The sequence below is a fragment of the Prunus persica genome, chromosome G4 (assembly GCF_000346465.2).
Source record: "Prunus persica cultivar Lovell chromosome G4, Prunus_persica_NCBIv2, whole genome shotgun sequence".
In the NCBI taxonomy this organism is placed as follows: Eukaryota; Viridiplantae; Streptophyta; class Magnoliopsida; order Rosales; family Rosaceae; genus Prunus; species Prunus persica.
In genome coordinates this window covers 4810323-4829378 of record NC_034012.1, presented here as the reverse complement: position 1 = coordinate 4829378, position 19056 = coordinate 4810323, and the positions used below count along the sequence as shown (strand labels likewise).

Genomic DNA, 19056 nt, shown 5'->3' with positions numbered 1-19056 from the left:
TTCTATATATGCAGATGAGCAGAAGTAAAAACAAGCCGAATTCAGAATATCTACAAGTTAAAAGCAAAAATCTCACCCCACCAATAAAAAAGACTATATATATGTAGCCATACAGGTTAAAAGACTTTATAAAAGCAAATCTATAAGCTTCAGCTCCTCATAGAGATGGAGTTAGTTGCACTTTTAGCTTCTTTGTTTTTGGTCTCAGTTTCACTGCCAACTTCTAGTTCAACCAGTGGTCAAATTTTCAGCCAGTGCATGACAGTTCAATCCAGTAACTACACTAGAACTTCTGATCAAACCATTTACACCTCAAATTCCTCTTTGTATTCATCAATCTTGCAATCTTCCCAACAAAATCCCAGATGGTTAAACTCCACATCAAAGCCTCTTCTCATAGTTACGCCTCTCAAGGAGTCTGAAATCCAAGCAGCTGTTCTTTGCAGCAGAAAACTTGGCTTACAAGTCAGGGTTAGAAGTGGAGGCCATGACTATGAAGGTCTGTCTTACCTCTGCAAAACCCCATTTGTCCTCATTGACCTCATCAATCTTCGGTCTGTTAAGGTCAATATTGCAGATCAAACTGCTTGGGTTCAGTCAGGAGCTACACTTGGTGAGCTTTATTATAGCATTGCCATGAAAAGTGGAAGCCTTGGATTTCCAGCAGGGTTATGTCCTACTGTTGGAATTGGTGGGCACTTCAGTGGAGGTGGGTTTGGTACCTTGATGAGGAAGCATGGCCTAGCAGCTGACAATGTCATAGATGCTCGCCTAATTGACGTCAATGGAAGAATCCTAGACAGAAGAACAATGGGTGAGGATCTGTTTTGGGCCATTAGAGGAGGTGGAGGGTCAAGTTTTGGGATCATACTTTCATGGAAAATCAAATTGGTTCAGGTTCCAAAAATTGTGACTGGTTTCACAGTTCACAAAACATTAGCACAAGGTGCAAGCAAACTTGTTCACAGGTGGCAATACATTGCAGACAAGTTTCATGAAGATCTTTTCGTCAGGATCATCATTGAAAATGTGGGGAGTGGGAGGGAGAAAAAAGTCCAAGTATCTTTCAACTCATTGTTTCTAGGAGGAATTGACAGACTAGTGCCATTGATGGATCAGAGCTTTCCAGAGCTGGGATTGCAGGCAAAAGACTGCATTGAAATGAGTTGGATCCAATCTGTTCAGTATTTTGCTGGCTTCCAAAAAGACCAGTCTCCAGAGGTCCTGCTGTCTAGGGACCCCCTCTGGAAGAGCAATTTCAAGGCTAAATCTGACTATGTCAAGCAACCTATACCAGAGGTTGCTCTAAAAGGGATTTGGGAGAGGTTTCAGCAAGATCAAACAGTGTTCGTGATAATGGATCCTTATGGTGGAAGGATGAATGAGATATCAGAATTTGAAATTCCATTTCCCCACAGAAAGGGTAATTTGTTCAACATACAATACATAGTGAAGTGGGATGTAAATAGTGTTGAGGAAACCAACAAGCATATACACTGGATAAGAATGCTTTATAGGTTCATGAGCCCTTATGTTTCTAAATCTCCGAGAGGTGCCTATATCAACTATAAGGATCTTGATTTGGGGAGCAACAAGCAAGACAACACAAGCTACTTGGAAGCAAGTGCTTGGGGAACAAAGTACTTCAAGGGTAACTTCAAGAGGCTGGCACAAGTGAAGAGCAAGGTTGATCCAGACAACTTCTTCAGAAATGAACAAAGTATTCCACCTCTTCCTGCTTTGTTTAAAATTACAGAAGTTTAGACCCAGACTTCTGTCTGTTTTGATTTGTTTGTACATTAAGAGCTTTTTTATATGCAGCTAGCAAGCCTGACTACTTCAGCAAGCAAAACCTCTCATCATAGTTGTCGGCTTTTTTATTTGAAGGATAATGTAGCTTTCAGCTTATCATATAGCCAGCGTGTGACATAATTTATTCACAAGAAACGTTAACATTCGCCTTGTAAGAATCAGCTGGTATTTGCTTTCATGCTACATATGACTATCGACATTTTGCCGTCACCCTCCATCTCCATGACAGAAAAAAATTATGTGCCAACTGTGTAACTTCATAACATGTAAATATAGGAATTACCATTGTTTTCACTCTAAACATGCCTGTAAAATTACTCTTAAATTTTGCAATGGAACACTAAGAAGAAAATTGAAAATTACTCATTATAAAATAAACTTTAGACTTTTCAAATCCTATGCTTAATGAAAGACAACAACTATGCAGGAGACATCATCATAGCTTTCCCTAGATAATGCTTCTTCAATCAACTCCTCAGCTGCTTCTTGAGCATCATCTAATTCTCCAATGCGATCGTAAGCCTCTTGGTTTGACATTACCTGTACAGATAAAACTTTCAAGCTTTTGGAAGGACTAAATATGAAATACATTATCATTATTGAATCACGTTATGCTAAAATCTTTAAGAAACAAAAGCGTAAGCTGACCTTCCACAAGCCATCACTTGCCAAAATGATGAAGTCTGTTTCATCGTCGATCTTCTTAACTTTTATATCTGGTTCTGAAGTTATGTGATCCTTCAGTTTTCCATCCCCAAATGCCCTTGTCATAGCTAGTTGGCCATCCACACGCGGAACAGTTCCTAAATTCATCCTAAGATGTAAACACCAGATAATAATATAACAGAACAAAGTATCTGTTGAGATCATGTTAAGCATTTAAGTTCAATGATATGGGTTTTTCTCCACAATAAATTCCATATAAGTTCTTTAAGTAGAAAAACATATTAAAATTTCCTGACGGCCTATACTCAATTTTTTAACCATACGTTGTACGAGCCAATAGTTTCCAAGTGTAAAAAAATGCTGAACAAGTACCTGGCCTTTTCAATACAAAACCACCTCTGCTTTCAACAAGATCCTTCTCCTTCTCTGTCGCCGGGTTGTGATCCACAGTTATCTGTTTTGCTACACCATCTCTGCATAAAACTGCCCGAGAATCCCCGACATTCGCTACAATCAGTTTCTCTCCATTGATTAGTATTGTTGTAACAGCTGTCGATCCTCCTCTTGAACCAACTACCTTTTCCAAAATCTCATCATTTGTAGCTTTATAAGCTCTCCTGACTGCTTGTTTTGGGTTTGTCCAAAAATCAGGCTATTCATTGCATTTTGAAAACAAGCAAATTCCCAGTTAAAAATGTAATGGAGATGATGAGCATAAATATTGTTAAAAAAATAAAAATAAAAAATTGGCGGCACTTAGAAAATGTTCATACCTCATTTAATATGTTATCAAACAGATGGGATTGCAAGTATTCTGCAACTTCACGACCTGAATGTCCATCAAAAATTGCATATAAACCCAAGTCATCCATTCACTTTCCGATTTTCTGTCACAATATAATCTTCCATTCCATGGTCCATTTTTCCCCTGACCAAATGGAATCCATGGCTGACTTTTCGACTTGGAAGCTCCTTATCGTCATCATCTTCTGCATCTTCCCTACACAACCCATGTCCTGCTTTCTCCTAAAGCAAAATATGACATAATTTTGGATATTTCCATATATACTCCCATTAAATGGGGAAGCAACTTTACCTTACAACTAAGGAACTTACGTTCATCTTGTTTAATAATATATCTGTTGGAGAAAGTCTTGTATTCTGCAGCAAGACATCATATTGTAAATATTATATTGATAGGGTTCATACGCAGTTAAGATGCTGGAGGAAGATTCTGTACCTTCACTTCGTGGGATTCTTCATCAAATTTTAAGCTTGGATTGCTCCTCTGCAAAATCAAGATGAATGCATGCTCATGCACTGAAGAGTTTTGAAGGAAAGCTTTCAGACTTGAAAAAATCTAGCTAATATTTGGACATGAGAAGCCAACAAAAAATATGCAAACTACCATTCAATTGTACAACTAAACTGTTCTCTCTCATCCTGTCATATGTAGCCATGAATCAAATACAGAAAAAGTTATTGAAAACTAATTGGGATTTGCTTGCCTTCATTTCTGTTGGATCACTACTTTACTTGAGAGCAGGTGACACATTTACTCAAAACGCACTTGCTTATGTTTTGTGTACTTATTGTACACAGAGAGAGAGAGAGAGAGAGAGAGTGTTATTTTGTTGTGTCAACGTGTCAACATAAATAGCAAGACAGAGAGAGACACGCAGAGGGTTGTGGAAGAAGTGCCCCAGACCGCTTGAGTGAGAGACTACAAGTGGTCACCGTTGGGTGGTGTGATGCACACTTTGTTCCATTCAATTCCCAGTGAAACAAAACCCAAACAAAGAGATTTTGTTCCTTTTTTTCTTTCTTGTTCCTGTTCTTTTGGACACGAAAACAGAAAAGTTAATTGTTGTTTTATAGGTTTTGTGGTGTTTTTGCTGGTTTAATCTTCAATTGCCTTCATTTTTGGTGAAATGGCCTACTTTCGTTTCTGCTTAACCAAATGTCAGCCATCATTATAAATTGAAGAATAAACCTCGCTGGACTCACTGTTTACTCCTTCGTTCAACACAACAGAGAATAAAACAATATTTGGTGCAAAATCTCTGCAAGAAGGGTCAAAACGCAACAATTTACTGACCTGAAGAAATGATTTCATAACAAAATTTACAAATTATCGCAAAAGCTGGCTCAGAAATTTACAAGCTCTTCGGTGAAAATAACAAAAATGCATTCCCGTCGGCCGTCTCAGACAGAAATCCTCAATTTCTTCAAGCTAGCACCCTATTCAAATGGTGGAATTGACCAAAATCTCCTGCTCTGAATTAATTTCAACCCCCCAAAAAGAAAAAGAAAATCTTGGGATGATCCATACAAAAATTGCGTCAACATTTCCACTACACGTCGGAGTACCGTTGCAGTTTAAACACGCCCAGTTGTTTCAAATATACCAGCTGTTTGTAGAAAGCCAAATGACAAGTCCTGTTGCTTCTTTGGCAGCAAAGAAAACCACTTCCTTATAGACTGAGCTGGATCAGACTGACTTGCAATGGCTGCAGGCTCCACATTTCCCTGAATAATTGTTTCGAAATCAGAAGGCACAAGACCCAGCAATGCCGTAACGGTGGCAATTTGAGTGGGCAGACCGACACTAATTGCAGAGTCCCGGCATAAAAATGCAGACAATTGACACCTCAAGATTTCCAAGCCTTTATCTTCATATCCAAGGGCATCAACTCCAAGCCTGAAAATACATAGTGTTAAATTAGAACTTAAAAGTAGTGGCACTGGTACGATATTTGGCCTAATATATAAGACTGGATTGGATGAATGATGTAAAGGAGCTTCGTTCCAAAATTATAGAATTAACATCTTCCCATGGTATAAATAACAGTTGATTAGTAACAAATCAAAAACATACAATTTAATGATATGATGCAAGGCAAATTAGTCGAGAACATACCTCCCAAGCTGGCCAAGGAGAACAACAATTCCAGCAATCACATTCTCAGTCATGCATGATTCCAACACTTTCAACAGCCGAGGAACAATCTTGGCACTTGTCCATTCCCAGCTCTGCATTTAAAGAGGGAAACAAGCAGAAAAGTCCAAGTATTAGTATCTAAGAACCATCTGAACCAATACTTTTCTCCAGATGAAAAGACAATAACAAAATGGGAAATGTCTAAACTGCTAACATATTTTAAGTCAACTTTGAAATATTATAAGAAATGCTATGTTTGGAATGAACTTCAACCAAAACAGTCAATAACTTGTACACATTCGATCATTTCAGAGAAAATTTGAAACTTTGCAACATACAAACATATCATAAGCATTAACAACAGATTTTGTTCCATCTACTTGTATCACTCTAATACTACGCCAATGCATATGGTAATATAGCTAATGATCAGCACAAGACAAACAAAGACATTTGAGAGGATGATAATACCCTCCTTTTTTTTTTTGGCATAGAACAAATAAATCCAAAAAGTAATGCAGCTACATGTGATTAATCTCTAAGTCATTAGTACAACAGTGTAGGATATTAAGGAAACAGTCTCAAGTATCAACAATGAACTCAAAAGGGTGTAACAAGGGTAACAACTAGAGCAGCTATGAGTGATCAAGCTCTAAGTCGTACACAAGAGAGTAGGAAATTAAGGAAATAATATCCATGATAAACTCCAGAAGGTATAAACACTAACCATGTTGATTGCAACCAACTCCACCAAGGATAGGAGATCACTGAGATCGCAGAGAGTGAAATTGGTAGAAGAGTCTGATTGAATACTAGGCACTGCAAACTTATTTAAACAACAGGACAAATCACCGTGCACACCAAGTCCACAATTATCAGGATTTGCAATTTGTTCAGCTTTATACTTGTTGAACAGGATACAGGAATTTGAATTCGAACTGCCTGATTCCATCGCATCTTGATATGTAGCTCCTGACAAAGCACCAATTTGGAGCCTTTCTAAAAGAAATGATGTAGCAGTATCTACAGAAACTGCATCCTCAGAAAATGGGCATTTCACACATGTACAGAACACTGTTCCAGAATTGCTTGCAGATGGAATACAAGAGCCAGAAGAATCTGATATGCTTACTCTCTCGAGATATGTAACTATAGATCTCATGACAGTAACTAAATTGAAATTGCAAAAGTTAAAAAACTTCTCTCCCCCAATATAAGCAAAAGCATGCAGAATAGTCAGAACTAATGAATGATTAGATCTACTAATCTGCAAAATGCTGTACGACATTTCACTTATAAAACCAATATGGTCAAACGCTGCACATATTGATGCTAATACAATGCTCCCTGCCACCAACTCATCTGCTGATGCTGGTCGAGAGGATATATGAAAGCCATCACATAGGATGTTCACCATAGAGTGACACTCTACCCGGGCCTCGGAAGGTGCATCCTTACACACCAGAACTCTTCCATTTATTAAGAAATCCTCAATGAGACTAAGTGATTCATCCAAACAACCAAGTTCTGCAAATATGCTTCTTCCATCCCCATCAGACATCACTGAAAAAAAGGAAAGAAACCATAAGTTTAATGAACAAAATCAAAGAGGAAACCAATAATGACATTCTAGATTATAACATAACATGATGTAGCAACAAATACAGACCTGAGCCCATGTGTCGGCCAAAAGCATCCAAACAGAGGTTGGACGTCCACTTCAAGCTCCCAAATTTACTCAAAGCAGCAGTGGAGAAGTTAAGCAGCAACGCTGAGAAGAAAACACATACCTTTTCCCTAAACAAGACCACCAAAAAACAATCTATTAGCCCAGAAGTCCACTATTTTACTAAGTACTAGACCTCTTTCATCTAAACTAACTTCGCAAGTTCAAGAATAAAAAAAAGAGTAAGATCAATGACAAGGACGGAACAACTTGCTTAGGAGGAGGAGAAAAGGAGAGAGAGGGAGAGAGAGGGAAAGACCAACAATCCAAATATACAAAAAATGTACCATCCTCGATTACCATGAATTACTTACTTGGGAAAAAGATTTTCTTCAGTCTTGAGAGCAAGCAGAATTTCTCGAACCATCCAATCTGTATGAGTGGCCAAAGAGCACTGTGTAATACAAGTTCTGGAAGCAGAACATATCTTAGAAATGCTGCTGCTGTCTTCAATATTAGAAAACACAACATAACACGTATGGATATCGTCACCCGCATACCCAAGTTCACTTCCAAATGGGAGCATAGCCTCCTCAATTCTTGAATTAGGAGCATTAGACATCACTTCAGCACCAGAGTCCTGGACACCACAATCTGTTCTCATTGCAATAGAATTACCATTCCCAGTCTTTCCTATTATGGTAAAAGAATCAACGGTGTCTCCATTCTTATGCCCTACTGAATTATTGAAATTTTCAGAATCATCAAAATACAAGTTATTTGAATTTATCTCCACATTGGATCTTTCAACACCAAGAACTTCAATCTCGGGAAGTGTAGGAGACAGTGGCATTTCCATTGCCATCCTATACAATTCCTCATCAGCAGCATCGTCCAAGTCTAACAGTTTCAAGTAGTTCCCATCAGTTACTTCATAAAAACTTGACATGGTTTCAAAATCACCTGTGCCATCTCCGCTTGCTTGAGGGATCCATACCAGCTCATTGGCCTTTTTTGAAACTTGTCTGCAGACGCTTGCACATCCACAGACTTCATTTTCAAATTTATTGGCCTTCTTTTGCTCATTACCATCGGCATAATTCTGCATTATTAGTTTCTCTTCAGTACTTTCCTTCCCCTTCTCATAATCCCTTCCATGCTTTGCATATGAATCACCCTGAAGACCAGGAAGCAGATACCTCCCTTCTTCAAAAGGTTTTTCAATTTGCTTGTTCAACAAACAGTGCAAAACAGAAAGGTTCTCCTCTACCCGCAGGTGCAACTTCTTACCCTCAAAATATAGATTTTCAATTGATTCAACTGCATGAAGTATCCTCTTTCTCTTCCTACTCTGCTCATTAACTCTTCCAACCCCATCAGTTCTGACAGGACTTCTGACACTATTTTCAGCCACCACGGCAACATTTTCATAGCAATTTATTTTGGTAACCTCAGCAGACAAGTTGGATATTGTTGGTTGAACATTCTCTTCAACCAATTTTTCTGACGCAGTAAGAGAAAAGGCACCCTTATCCTGTGAGCCCACCAACTGTCTATCAGAAAAAGATGCTGTACTGGAATTTATTGGATAACTCTGTAACATTTTTCTGTTAGAGCCTCTGACTGGAGACTCCAATATAGAATCAATACCTGAAATAGAATCAATGCAGTTTCCTCCAGATAAAGGAAGAAATGGTGCAGTGCGTTGAGATGCGTCCAAAACTGGGCAGTTCGGCTTCAGACGTTTAAATCCACTTTCAATGTACATCTGCAAATTGCACAAGTCCATTTTAGTAAGCGTGATAGAATACAATCTTGTGAAAATACTGATCACATTGGGGTATTGGGGTATTGGGGTAAATAATGAAAAATATCCAAGAGAGACAAGATTGAGACTGTTAAAGACAAGACATCAGCATAAATGTTCAATAAAAACCTATGCAGTTGGAAGCCAAACTGAAGTTTTGAAAAACTAACAGGCACAAGTCTTGGACCGAAAACAAAGCCTCAAGTCACATGTCAAGGAAATATGCAACTCATTGATACAAAACTATAACTAGACTGGTATAATAGGTGGGAGAGTAAAATTGTGATGCTTTTCCCTTTATCTTAAAAGTTGTTCAATCTAAACATAACAGACGTAAAAGAAAATAATAGAGAAGCTGAGGGTTTTCTTTCCTATATTTTCTACTTCTGGTTGGAGGTAGAAGAAATGTTGCAGGGCAAGACGGTACAGTTACCAAAGGCAACTATTTTTAAGTCTAAACCTTATTTGTGTGATTCTGGTACTACTTTCCAAGCATTAAAGTACAACAATGAGCAAGCTTATGCTCTACCCACCAGGTTACAACACTAAAAGCCATCAGATGAATAAGGTTCATTTGTCATCAACCACGCCTGAAAAAAGAAAATAAATCAACAGTAGCTGTAGCAAACTCTAAAACATGTATGCTATGTTTCAAGTATAGATTCCTCACCAACATCTTGAGAACTAACAATACTGAGTTATTAACTACAAAATCAAATTGAAGCATGGTAGCTATAAAGATTAGACTGCGGAAAACGAACCTTTTCTGGGTCATCTATACCTTCCGCACTATGCGAGAAAGCTGTATTTAGCATACCCAGGCGCTGTGAAAATTGATCGAACTCGAACTTCAAGCGACCTAGTTCTTGTTGCAGGATGCTGTTACGACTTCTTTCCAGCTTGACTACTTCTTTGGCATGCTTCTTTTTCATTTTCTCAAACTTAAGTTGTTTCTTCAAATCTTTCACTTTCGCACTTTCAGCACCCATATCTTTTCCAAGTTCAACAGCAGATGCCTCAATCAATTTTCTAGAGGATAACTCCTCAATCATCTTCTTAGCTTCGTCTAACTGTGTAAACAGATGATCAGCACGAGATTTTTCTCCCATAGCCTTCTTCCAATTCACTTCCACACGCTTTTTCTGCTTTTCAGCTTTCACCATCTCAGACTCTGCCCTTTTTTTCTCCTTGATTGCCTTCTGTTTTTCAGTTTCATACCTTTTATACGCTTCCTCAAAATTTGGAAGCTCCATTACCTTTCTATTATTATCAGGTTGGCTGCCAGGAGCCTCGTGCAATTCTCTTGAACACCTAATTTCATTTATCTCTTTCTGTAACTCATCAATCCTTTTCCTACTCTCTACCAATTCCAGCGACAAACAATCGGCACGACTTTTTTCTTCTATACTCTTCTTCCTATTCACTTCTGCAAACTTATTTTGCTCCTCTGCTTTCGCCACCGCTGAATTTGCACATTCTCTCTCCTTGACCACCTTCTGTTTTTCTGCTTCAAGCTTTTTGTTTGCCTCAACAAGCTTCAATGTTTCAGAGGCCAAATTAGAACTTGCTTTATGCACTTCTTTCTTCAATACCTCCAACTGAAGCCCATAATTATCAGCCTTCTCTTTTTCAGTATTGGCGCGCTTCCTTTCTTCATCAGCCTTACTTTTTTCAGCTTTAGCAGCTTTACGTGCTTCGCAAGCCTTTTTCTTCTCCACTTCTGCATTCTTACTTTCTGACTCTGCCCTTTTCTTCTCTCTCTCAATTAGGTCTTTGAGACGATTAATTTCCTTTTCGCAGTCAGAAACTTGAGCTTTAAGAAGGTTTACTTCATTTCTATCTTGAGCATCTGCATTTCCTCCCTGCTTTAGAGAATAAATCTTAGATTTCAACCCAGAAATTTCATTCTCCAAAGACATCCTAATGGAAGATTCTTTCTCTTTCTCCTTTTTCTCAATATCTGCTCGAGTTTGCTCTTTCTCGCATGCTGCAAGAAAACGAGATTTGTCACTTAGAGAAGTTATAAGACACTCCCACAGAGAAAAAACAAATATGCACTAACCTACAATAACATATCAACTCGAGAGCTTCAGTGAAGCATTTCATGAAAATTTTACTTTACTCTTGGCCATCTTGGCCTTTCCATTTGTAAGCATGCTACTGCATGACAACGGATTTGGGTGGCCTTGTTTTGCATCTCATTCATGTTTAACATGAAACACATAAGTCTTATAGGTAAACTAATAATAACCCTAAAGGTACTCAGAAAACAAAAAACATTGTACTCAGAAAACAAAAAGGTACTCAATTTACAACCACTCGAGAAGGAGCTTCAGTCATGAGTCTTGTTATCTAATCCACAATCCAAGTGAATCGGGTGAAGCAATGATTATCATTTCAACAGCTTACCCAATAATACTGAATTTTTAATGTCTGAAAGATACTTCAAAAATTACCTTCCGTAAGGAGGTCCACAGCTTCCCGCAGAGCAATTCGTCCCTTTTCAATCTTCGAGTACTTCTTTTTCCACTGCATAAAAAATCAAAAAACTAGGTGAACATTGAGATCGAATACCACTTGCACATATTCAAATAAATTCACAGGAAAACGAAAATCAAAATTCGAAACCCTTACCGCAGCACAACATGAATTGACCACCTCGAGATTCACTGGCACGTCTGCTGCCATTGCTACCAGTCGGAAAAGTAAACAAAATTTTTAAATGAGAGGGAAAAAGTTACGTGTTCCTTAGTAACACGGGGAGTGAGAGAGAGAGAGAGAGAGAAGAGTAGTACCAGATTTATTGCCGTGGGACGAAGGCGCTGAAGAAGTCCATTAACAAGCAGCAAACCCTAAAGCCCCAAAATTCTGATTAATAGCTAAACCCAAAGAGAGCGCGAATCGAAGAAGAAGAGAACCCAACCGCCTATGTTAATATTACAACTGACAACTGAGAACTGGCCGCGAGAAGAACCCTAATGATTTGGGTCGGAAGACCCGATTTCCAATCGGATCCTTAAACCCCCCAGATTTGGGTTTTTTTTGGATTTTTTGGATCAGACTTCATTTTGTTCTCGACCCAAGTTAGATCGGAATGGATTTCATACCAGAACAGCTAACCAATTCAATATGGGCTGAAATTAAATTCTCATCTAGGCCCAGTCTGATACATCTTTTTTTTTTCTTTTTTTTATAACACAGAAGATTTTTGAGGGGGTAGCTTCTACAATGAGGATTTTAGAGTGAGAAGCTTATTTGAGGGGTTCAATTCCCCCATCAAACCATTTGAAATGTTTAAGTTCATTGATTTCCTTACATTTGTTGATGATGAGATTAAATCCCTCAAATAAACTCCTCACTCTAAACTCCTCGTTCTAACTTTTCCGTATTTGAGGAAGGAGGATTCATTCAAACACAGTAACTCAAAGTGCATGGATAACTTCTTTTAACCATTCCTTTGCAAGACTTTGGTTTTTTTGGATAGAATGATTTGGCATATGCATATTACGGTTATGTTAGAATAAATATAAACATGTTTACAACATAAGAACAAACCCAGTCAAGGATGCCCTCTTATGAAATAAGCTTTTGAGTGTGACCGTCACATGACCATGTGTGTTTACCGAACCATTCATGTTATAACACATTTATTTATTTAGTATCATGTGGTCTACTAAGGGGTCGTTTGGCACGGCGGACTGTCATGGACTGGATTAAGTCCTGGGACTGTCTTGGATTAGCTCGGATTGGCTTAAGTTGGATTAAGTACTGACCTACGTTTGGTGTTGTGTCGGATTAAGAAGCTGGATTGTAAAAATAATGAAGACCTATGTTTGGTGCTGTGTCGGACTAGAAAATAATTCTTGTAATATTTAAATTTAATTGGGAATTTTGACTTAAAAAATATTTAAATTATGATACTTTTTAAAGGCTAAAATTTTATAAACAATTTATTTTAAAAAAATGTATAATTTAACGAATAAAAAATTCAGATTTTTTTTTTTAATCTCCTTTATTTTTTCTTTTTGTCGTCCTGTTCTTTCTTCTTCCCCTTTTCTTCTTCCCTATCCCAGGCCCGTTTCTTTCTTCCTCTTCTCCTGTCTCTTTTCTTCTTACTTCCCTCTTTTTCACTCTCTTCATGCCGCAGCACCCACTCCTCCTTCCTCCGAACCTCGATTCTCTTTGCAAAATATCCCTCTCTCCCCCACCTCTCTCGTTCTCTCTCTCCAAAACCCATCTCATCTCTCTGCAATTTGGTATGTATATTGTTGGGTTTGATAGGCAGATTGGTTGGGTTTGATGGTGGTGGTTCAATTTGGTATGTATATTGTTGATGGTGGCATTTGATTTTCGATTTGGTACAGGTGGTGAAGCTCTGGGTTTGACTGGATGGCGGTGCTCTGTTTGTTGAATCCATTCTCTTAAAATGAAAACATCAAAAAGATGTTTTCAGAATTATAACTAAAAGTTGAATACGGATTCAACATGGACTCCGACGACAGCCTCACCTAGCTCGAGCTCGTCGCCCTGCTCCGATCGCTGGGCTTCAAGCGCACCGGCGACTAGCTCCACGTCCTCGTCGCTAACAGAAATGACATCGTCGAGTTCGAAGAGCTGGTCACTGCCATATTGCCCGACATGAATGAGGAGATACTCATCAACCAAGAGTAGCTCGTGGAGGTCGCTGTGTGGGTCGGACTGGCGCTTTCAAAATAACACGCTCACTATTTTGCGAACTGCATTTCATCTTCACTGAATTGGACGAGCGAGTCCGGTGTTTTTTTGATTTGTGGACTATATAATCCCATTAATCTTAGTCCCTCATTTACCAAACGTGGGTTTTAAAGTGTTATTTAACACTGTCCAGGCTAATCCAGCCTACCAAACATGCCCTAATATTATAACGTGGGGACTAATAACATTAACATTCTCGACGCTATAAAAAAAAAACAAGTCAACAAGATTCATACTAGGGAATTGACATGATGCAAGAAAACTTAAAGGCTAAGGCAATATAGACAACTAGGAGAAGTCTGCTCCCATAAACAACCAACGAATCCAAGGACAGTCAACGTTGTTAATTTATACATTACAGCACCACAAAAAATTGACACCTTCATCCATGACATACCACCCACAAGCATAAATAATTTATGCGTACAACAAATTTAGGAGACAGCAAAAATAAAGAATATTAATGTTGAATTCCCTTTCACTTGCTTTTCCTAACCAATGCCACCAGCTAACCCTTGCAAAATTATCTGTCCTTTTTGGCTGCTTTTGATTGAGGAAGTGTTCCAAACACCCTGTCCCATATACTTGAAGTTATTCCAAAGCCTTTATCTTGGATCCTGAAGTGATGATTCAAGTGGTATTTCTGCAAAAACAAGCAAACATCAGCTCATTCTTGTTGGCATTCACCAATTCCCGTAAAACATAAATTTTTCTGCTGTTCTTTCTGATGCTCTACTTTACAAGATTTATAGTTCCTGATCTGGACTACAAAGAAAACGTAGTTTTGGGTCCAATAGGTAAAATATCCTGCAAGCATGGAACCTGTACTGATATTTACCTTCAGGTTTCGGGGTACGTCACTTGATGGCTGACCATGATGGAGATAGTAATGGGTACAATCATACATCACATAACCCAATAAACCACCTCCAAACAAAGCAGGAGTGACAGAAGGAACGGAAATCAGCTTCACCAAGTTCCAGAACTGGCAACAATTGACCAAAGAGTTACAACTGGTAATGATTTTGTTTTCTTACAAAAATGACTGGAAAGGACAATTCTACAATCACACAACAAAGATTAATACCTAGACAAATTTAAATCATAGTAATAATAATAATGTCCAAGTAAACCTCCCGATCACAGTAAAGTAATCTTAATACTGAGAACAGTAACTGAGCTATCCTATCTAATCAAATTCAAGGCAATGTATCATGGCTGTACGACGTGTAATTGTGTTTTCCATTAGAAAAATAATGAATTTGATGGCTCAAAATCAGTAACCATAGCCACCAGTGTATTCTTAAGAAAAACATAGTGACCACGTGGCAAGACAATAAGTGTTATGAAAGAAAAGACATACTGGAACACATAAAACAGCTGTCGCAGCAGGAGGGAAAACAAGTCGCAGGCCATCCATTGGGTGCTTATGGTGGCAGCCATGAAGAAGATAATGTGCAGTGTTCCCCCTGAACAATCTCAACAAAACTAGCGCATTAGTCTCGAAGATTTCCAAATATGCGTATAAGTGAACAAATACATAAACACGGAAAGGGAGAGATATGATAAAGATAGATACATAGAGAGACAGAGAGAGAGAGACAGAGAGAGAGAGAGAGAGAGAGAGAGAGAGAGAGAGAGAGACAGAGACAGAGATACAAGAAACACACCAGTAGCTCTTTGTTTCAATGTGGAAAAGAAAGCGGTGCAACGTGTATTCAAGCAATGTCCACACGAAAATGCCAGCGAAAACCATCAGAGCTATTTCAGGAAATCCATGGCCCATCCGTACGGACATGGAGATAGAATAGAACACGACTGGCAGCCATATGACAGGAACTGCCCACCACACTGTGCGGGTCAAGAACTATTTCAAGTAGTACAAATGAGTCAGAACTGGAGCTCCAAATTCTCAAGAAAAAAAATCTAGATGCATGCGCAACAACATTCGTAGTATGAACAAAAGGAGCAGGAAGTACCTCCCAAAATTCATTTTCAAAAAATCGAGGGCCTTCCTTGCAAACAATCGGCTGGTGAACCCACTCCTGGTATGCTTCTCCAAGATGGCCAACCTGTGAAAAATTGTCAAAGGGTAAAATTTACAGTAAAACTAATTACAACACATCAAATACAATAAATTGAGCAGGTAGAGGTATAGCACTCTGCTCAAAGATTAATGAAAGTGGAAAAAGTAATTCTAAAACTAAAATGCAATGCTTGTTCTGAACTACGAAAAAAGGAAAATGAGGAGCCAATTAAAGTGGTAAGGAAGTGCCAAACAAGTACTTTAGAGTGAAACAAAGTTATTGAAATTCTTCAGGACAGTTAAGAAAGTTTTTCTATAAACTGGGCTATTGTTTAACAAATGTCTTTTTACTTATTCTTCTTTACACAATCTGCTATTGCAGAAACCTAGAAAGATGGTGCTGTCAAAATCTATGAGCCCCGAGATCAAACGTGAAATATATATGTGACAATGTAGTCATTTAAGTCCATCAAATGCAGTGACCCAATGCATATAATCAACTCCCATGAAAGGATAGATAAAATAAAATGAAACATTTGACAATGTAACCTTACCTGGAATACGAGGGCTTTATTCAAATCAACTTTGAAGTCCTGCACAACCATCTTCTCACGTACAACACTGCTGGAGAAACATGCACATAAAAGACAGATTAGGTAAGGAACAACTTTTATTTTACATCTGGAATTTGGAAAATGTCAAGGATTACAGAGAATGACTCTTATAATATTAACCCACTCCAACTTCTTCTCAATCATTCTGTAAAATTTTCTGATGCAGATCTATTGGGGATAAGAACCAAAAGGATCTAAGGACACAGTTGAGATAAGGATTCAGAAATTACAAAGAAGAACTTTGTAACATGTGATAACTTAGTATCTAAAAATAATGTCAGTAATTGACCTAAAGTTCAAGTTTTCTTTGTTTGGGAACCTCCTAGCACTGGCTACTGTAAACTCAATGTTGATGGATCTAGGCGTATGGCCTCTGGCTTAGTCTTATGGACTGACAAGGACAATTTAGAATAAAGTTTTCTTACACCTTTCTCAAATAACCGACCCTGATTGAAAACTAGTACCTGTCTAAAGGCCACAAGTATTTCTTTCGAAATTATCAAAAGTGAAAATTATTAAGGTGAAGCAGTTACCAGCACCACAAGCAAAATTGGATTTCAGTAGTGAATTCAACACATTAAATGACCATGACACGTGATAGTTATACTTTTAAGCTTAAGACTCGTTTCTAAGACTCACATTTTTCAACAAATCAATTTTAACATGCATCAATGAGGGAAAAAAAAAATTTGAAAATTCTTGAGAAAAAAGCGTCCTTCCAGTTTCAAATCGAGCCACGTTATTCATAACATAATTCAGAAAGAAAATTTCCCCTAAAATGCCTCAAATGAAACTAATTAATTCATAAAGATCCAATTTTTTCTTGTTCTTTTTTTCAATGAATCAAAACAAGTACAAGGGCTGAAAAACGCCCAGATAATCTCTCTCTAAAAATTCCCATAGAACAGAGTCTCAAGACTGATGCTTAAGTCTCAAAACTCATGCTTCTTCCCCTCAACCCCATAATTTAGCATTAGCAACATGAAATCAAAAGCCGCACTGTTGAATAAAAAAAACCCCACAATGCGCGTACCAGACTCACTTCCAAAACCCACAAATCAAACCCGAAAAGCCACAATCTTCCAAAGAAAAACACGAAAAAACAACAAACCCAGATCTACAAATTGCACAAAAACCACTGAAATCAGAAAAGAGAGCCAATAGATAACCTCTTAAGAAACGCGGGTCGGATCCAATGGAAGAGAACAACAGAATACGAATACCCTAGTTCCTCTCACTCTTTCGTTCGCCACGAACCACCAGCACCACCACTAGAACAAGTTTCAGCGTTTAGGGTCAAGTGGTGCAGTGGCAGAGGGAATTTGAGTCTCTTTTTCTCTCTCCGTGTTTGTGGAAAAATCAAGTCGAACTGGTAAAGATTTAAGAGACGGGACGATCTGGGCCGTCGGTTTTGTATGGGCATCAAAGAATCAAGCCAGCGATCCTCACGTTGGATTCCAAGTCTCTAACGGTGGCCAGTCTGGAACTTTTCAAGTTCTTTATTTTTTTCTTTAAGAATTTGAATTAGAATTAGAATTACAGCTTGGGCCCGGCAGTTGGGCTAACCTGGCATGTAGAAGCTCAGAGGGTAATGGTTAGGTGTGAGTTTGTTTTTGTCAATGGATCTGAGAAGACTGTTGGGTCAAACGATATGCGGGTCCCATTTGGTCAACTTTGTTAATTATGGAGATTTGGTTGGGCCTTTTGGGCACATCAGATTTTTTTTTTTTTTTTTTATCAGTGATATTTTTGTTTGCGTTCCTCAAGTGCCAGTCAGCGCCAGCAGTTTTATCAAGTTTTGGCAAACCATTTTTCTCTCCTCCTCACCCAACTGTGACAGATTCTTTTTTCTCAACATCATTTTGAACACACACAGAAAAAAAAAACAATTAAAATTCTATAAATTGTATTGTTTTCCATAAAAGAAATCAAAAAATGGTTGGGAAATGTGGTACCCTTCTACCAATTAATAGAATCTGTATTTAAATTAAAAGAATAAAATTGAGAGACTTTTAATTGTATTAATCTCATAAAATTAAGAGACTCTGTCTACACAGATCATTTCTATGTAATTGTCATATTAAGACATATATATCTAAAATTTATATCATATTATCGTTCATTCATATTATAACAGATACCGTAAACCATATATGTTTCAAGAAAGTTAAGGGAAACAAAATGAGAAACAAAAGATACAACTAGCCAGCAAGGCTTGATTGCTAGTTATTAAAATAGTTGCAAGAAAATCAATGTGATGTGATACAGCCAATAAAAGGCTTAAATTAAGGTACGTAGCAAGGAAATCCATGTGACTATTATGTGAGCCATGTTCTGGATCGGCAGTTTTTACTTGGTGGAAGGAAGTGTTCCAAAAACAGTGTCCCATAAGGAGGATGTGACCCCAAATCCCTTACTTTGAATGCTGAAGTGATGGTTCAAGTCTGTCAATCAAAAACATAAGTGTTTATCAGGGCATAGAAATGCAGATAATCCTGTCAAATAGATGATAGATTGGCAGAAGGGAGAAGAAGAGAGGATCGAAAAATATAATAAAACCGTCTTCGAAAGTTGTTACCTTTAGAATTTTGTCAAATAATACACGTACATTTTATTTGTATTTGTTTCGTTCCGTATCTTACTACCTATGATATAAAGAGAAAACAAAGGTAACATAGTTGGTATCCAAATCAAATTCACTTTTAGCAGTTGCCACTGCCACCCATCAAATTTGATTCCACCACCCATACCATATGCCTGAGGAGCTCCCTGCATCAACATGGAGATGTT

General features: G+C 38.1%; 4 protein-coding genes across 6 annotated transcripts; 1 reads left to right on the top strand and 3 right to left on the bottom strand.

Moving 5' to 3' along the window:
• Positions 166-1764, top strand: LOC18780966 (berberine bridge enzyme-like 22). Its single transcript, XM_020561682.1, has one exon. It carries the CDS (start codon positions 166-168, stop codon positions 1762-1764), a length of 1599 nt encoding a protein of 532 aa, XP_020417271.1.
• LOC18779589 (probable protein phosphatase 2C 28) lies at positions 2183-3805 on the bottom strand. The gene is given in 7 exon segments (XM_007214173.2): positions 2183-2352; positions 2461-2615; positions 2851-3130; positions 3252-3345; positions 3347-3504; positions 3595-3639; positions 3719-3805. Coding segments are annotated over 6 exon segments (831 nt in total). The 5' UTR covers positions 3601-3639; positions 3719-3805; the 3' UTR covers positions 2183-2214.
• LOC18778717 lies at positions 4549-12345 on the bottom strand. 2 transcript variants are annotated; one of them, XM_020561381.1, is made up of 9 exons: positions 11688-12345; positions 11527-11582; positions 11349-11421; positions 9654-10879; positions 7460-8853; positions 7089-7216; positions 6147-6982; positions 5399-5511; positions 4549-5179 (listed from the first exon to the last, which is right to left on the bottom strand). In XM_020561381.1, the coding sequence occupies exons 2-9, from the start codon at positions 11578-11580 to the stop codon at positions 4858-4860; spliced, it is 4146 nt and encodes a 1381-aa protein (XP_020416970.1). In that variant the 5' UTR covers positions 11581-11582; positions 11688-12345; the 3' UTR covers positions 4549-4857. The 2 variants fall into 2 exon arrangements, with proteins under 2 accessions (XP_020416970.1, XP_020416971.1); XM_020561382.1 differs by having other exon boundaries at positions 11527-11591; positions 11689-12345.
• On the bottom strand, positions 13882-17782 carry LOC18779884 (dihydroceramide fatty acyl 2-hydroxylase FAH1). 2 transcript variants are annotated; one of them, XM_007211877.2, is made up of 7 exons: positions 17436-17757; positions 16207-16276; positions 15606-15698; positions 15297-15493; positions 14990-15095; positions 14465-14611; positions 13882-14269 (listed from the first exon to the last, which is right to left on the bottom strand). In XM_007211877.2, exons 2-7 carry the CDS (start codon positions 16255-16257, stop codon positions 14150-14152), a joined length of 714 nt encoding a protein of 237 aa, XP_007211939.1. In that variant the 5' UTR covers positions 16258-16276; positions 17436-17757; the 3' UTR covers positions 13882-14149. The 2 variants fall into 2 exon arrangements, with proteins under 2 accessions (XP_007211939.1, XP_007211938.1); XM_007211876.2 differs by having other exon boundaries at positions 13890-14269; positions 16207-16273; positions 17436-17782.

Excerpts from the sequence above, each read along its gene's own strand:
- LOC18780966 (XM_020561682.1), top strand. The coding sequence starts at position 166 with ATGGAGTTAGTTGCACTTTTAGCTTCTTTGTTTTTGGTCTCAGTTTCA.
- LOC18778717 (XM_020561381.1), bottom strand. The coding sequence starts at position 11,580 with ATGGCAGCAGACGTGCCAGTGAATCTCGAGGTGGTCAATTCATGTTGT. Across the intron at positions 11,422-11,526 it reads TCAATTCATGTTGTGCTGCG|TGGAAAAAGAAGTACTCGAA; the intron begins GTAAGGGTTTCG and ends TTTTTTATGCAG. Across the intron at positions 6,983-7,088 it reads TGGCCGACACATGGGCTCAG|TGATGTCTGATGGGGATGGA; the intron begins GTCTGTATTTGT and ends CCTTTTTTTCAG.
- LOC18779884 (XM_007211876.2), bottom strand. The coding sequence starts at position 16,257 with ATGGTTGTGCAGGACTTCAAAGTTGATTTGAATAAAGCCCTCGTATTC. Across the intron at positions 15,699-16,206 it reads ATAAAGCCCTCGTATTCCAG|GTTGGCCATCTTGGAGAAGC; the intron begins GTAAGGTTACAT and ends AATTTTTCACAG. Across the intron at positions 14,270-14,464 it reads ACGTACCCCGAAACCTGAAG|AAATACCACTTGAATCATCA; the intron begins GTAAATATCAGT and ends TTGTTTTTGCAG.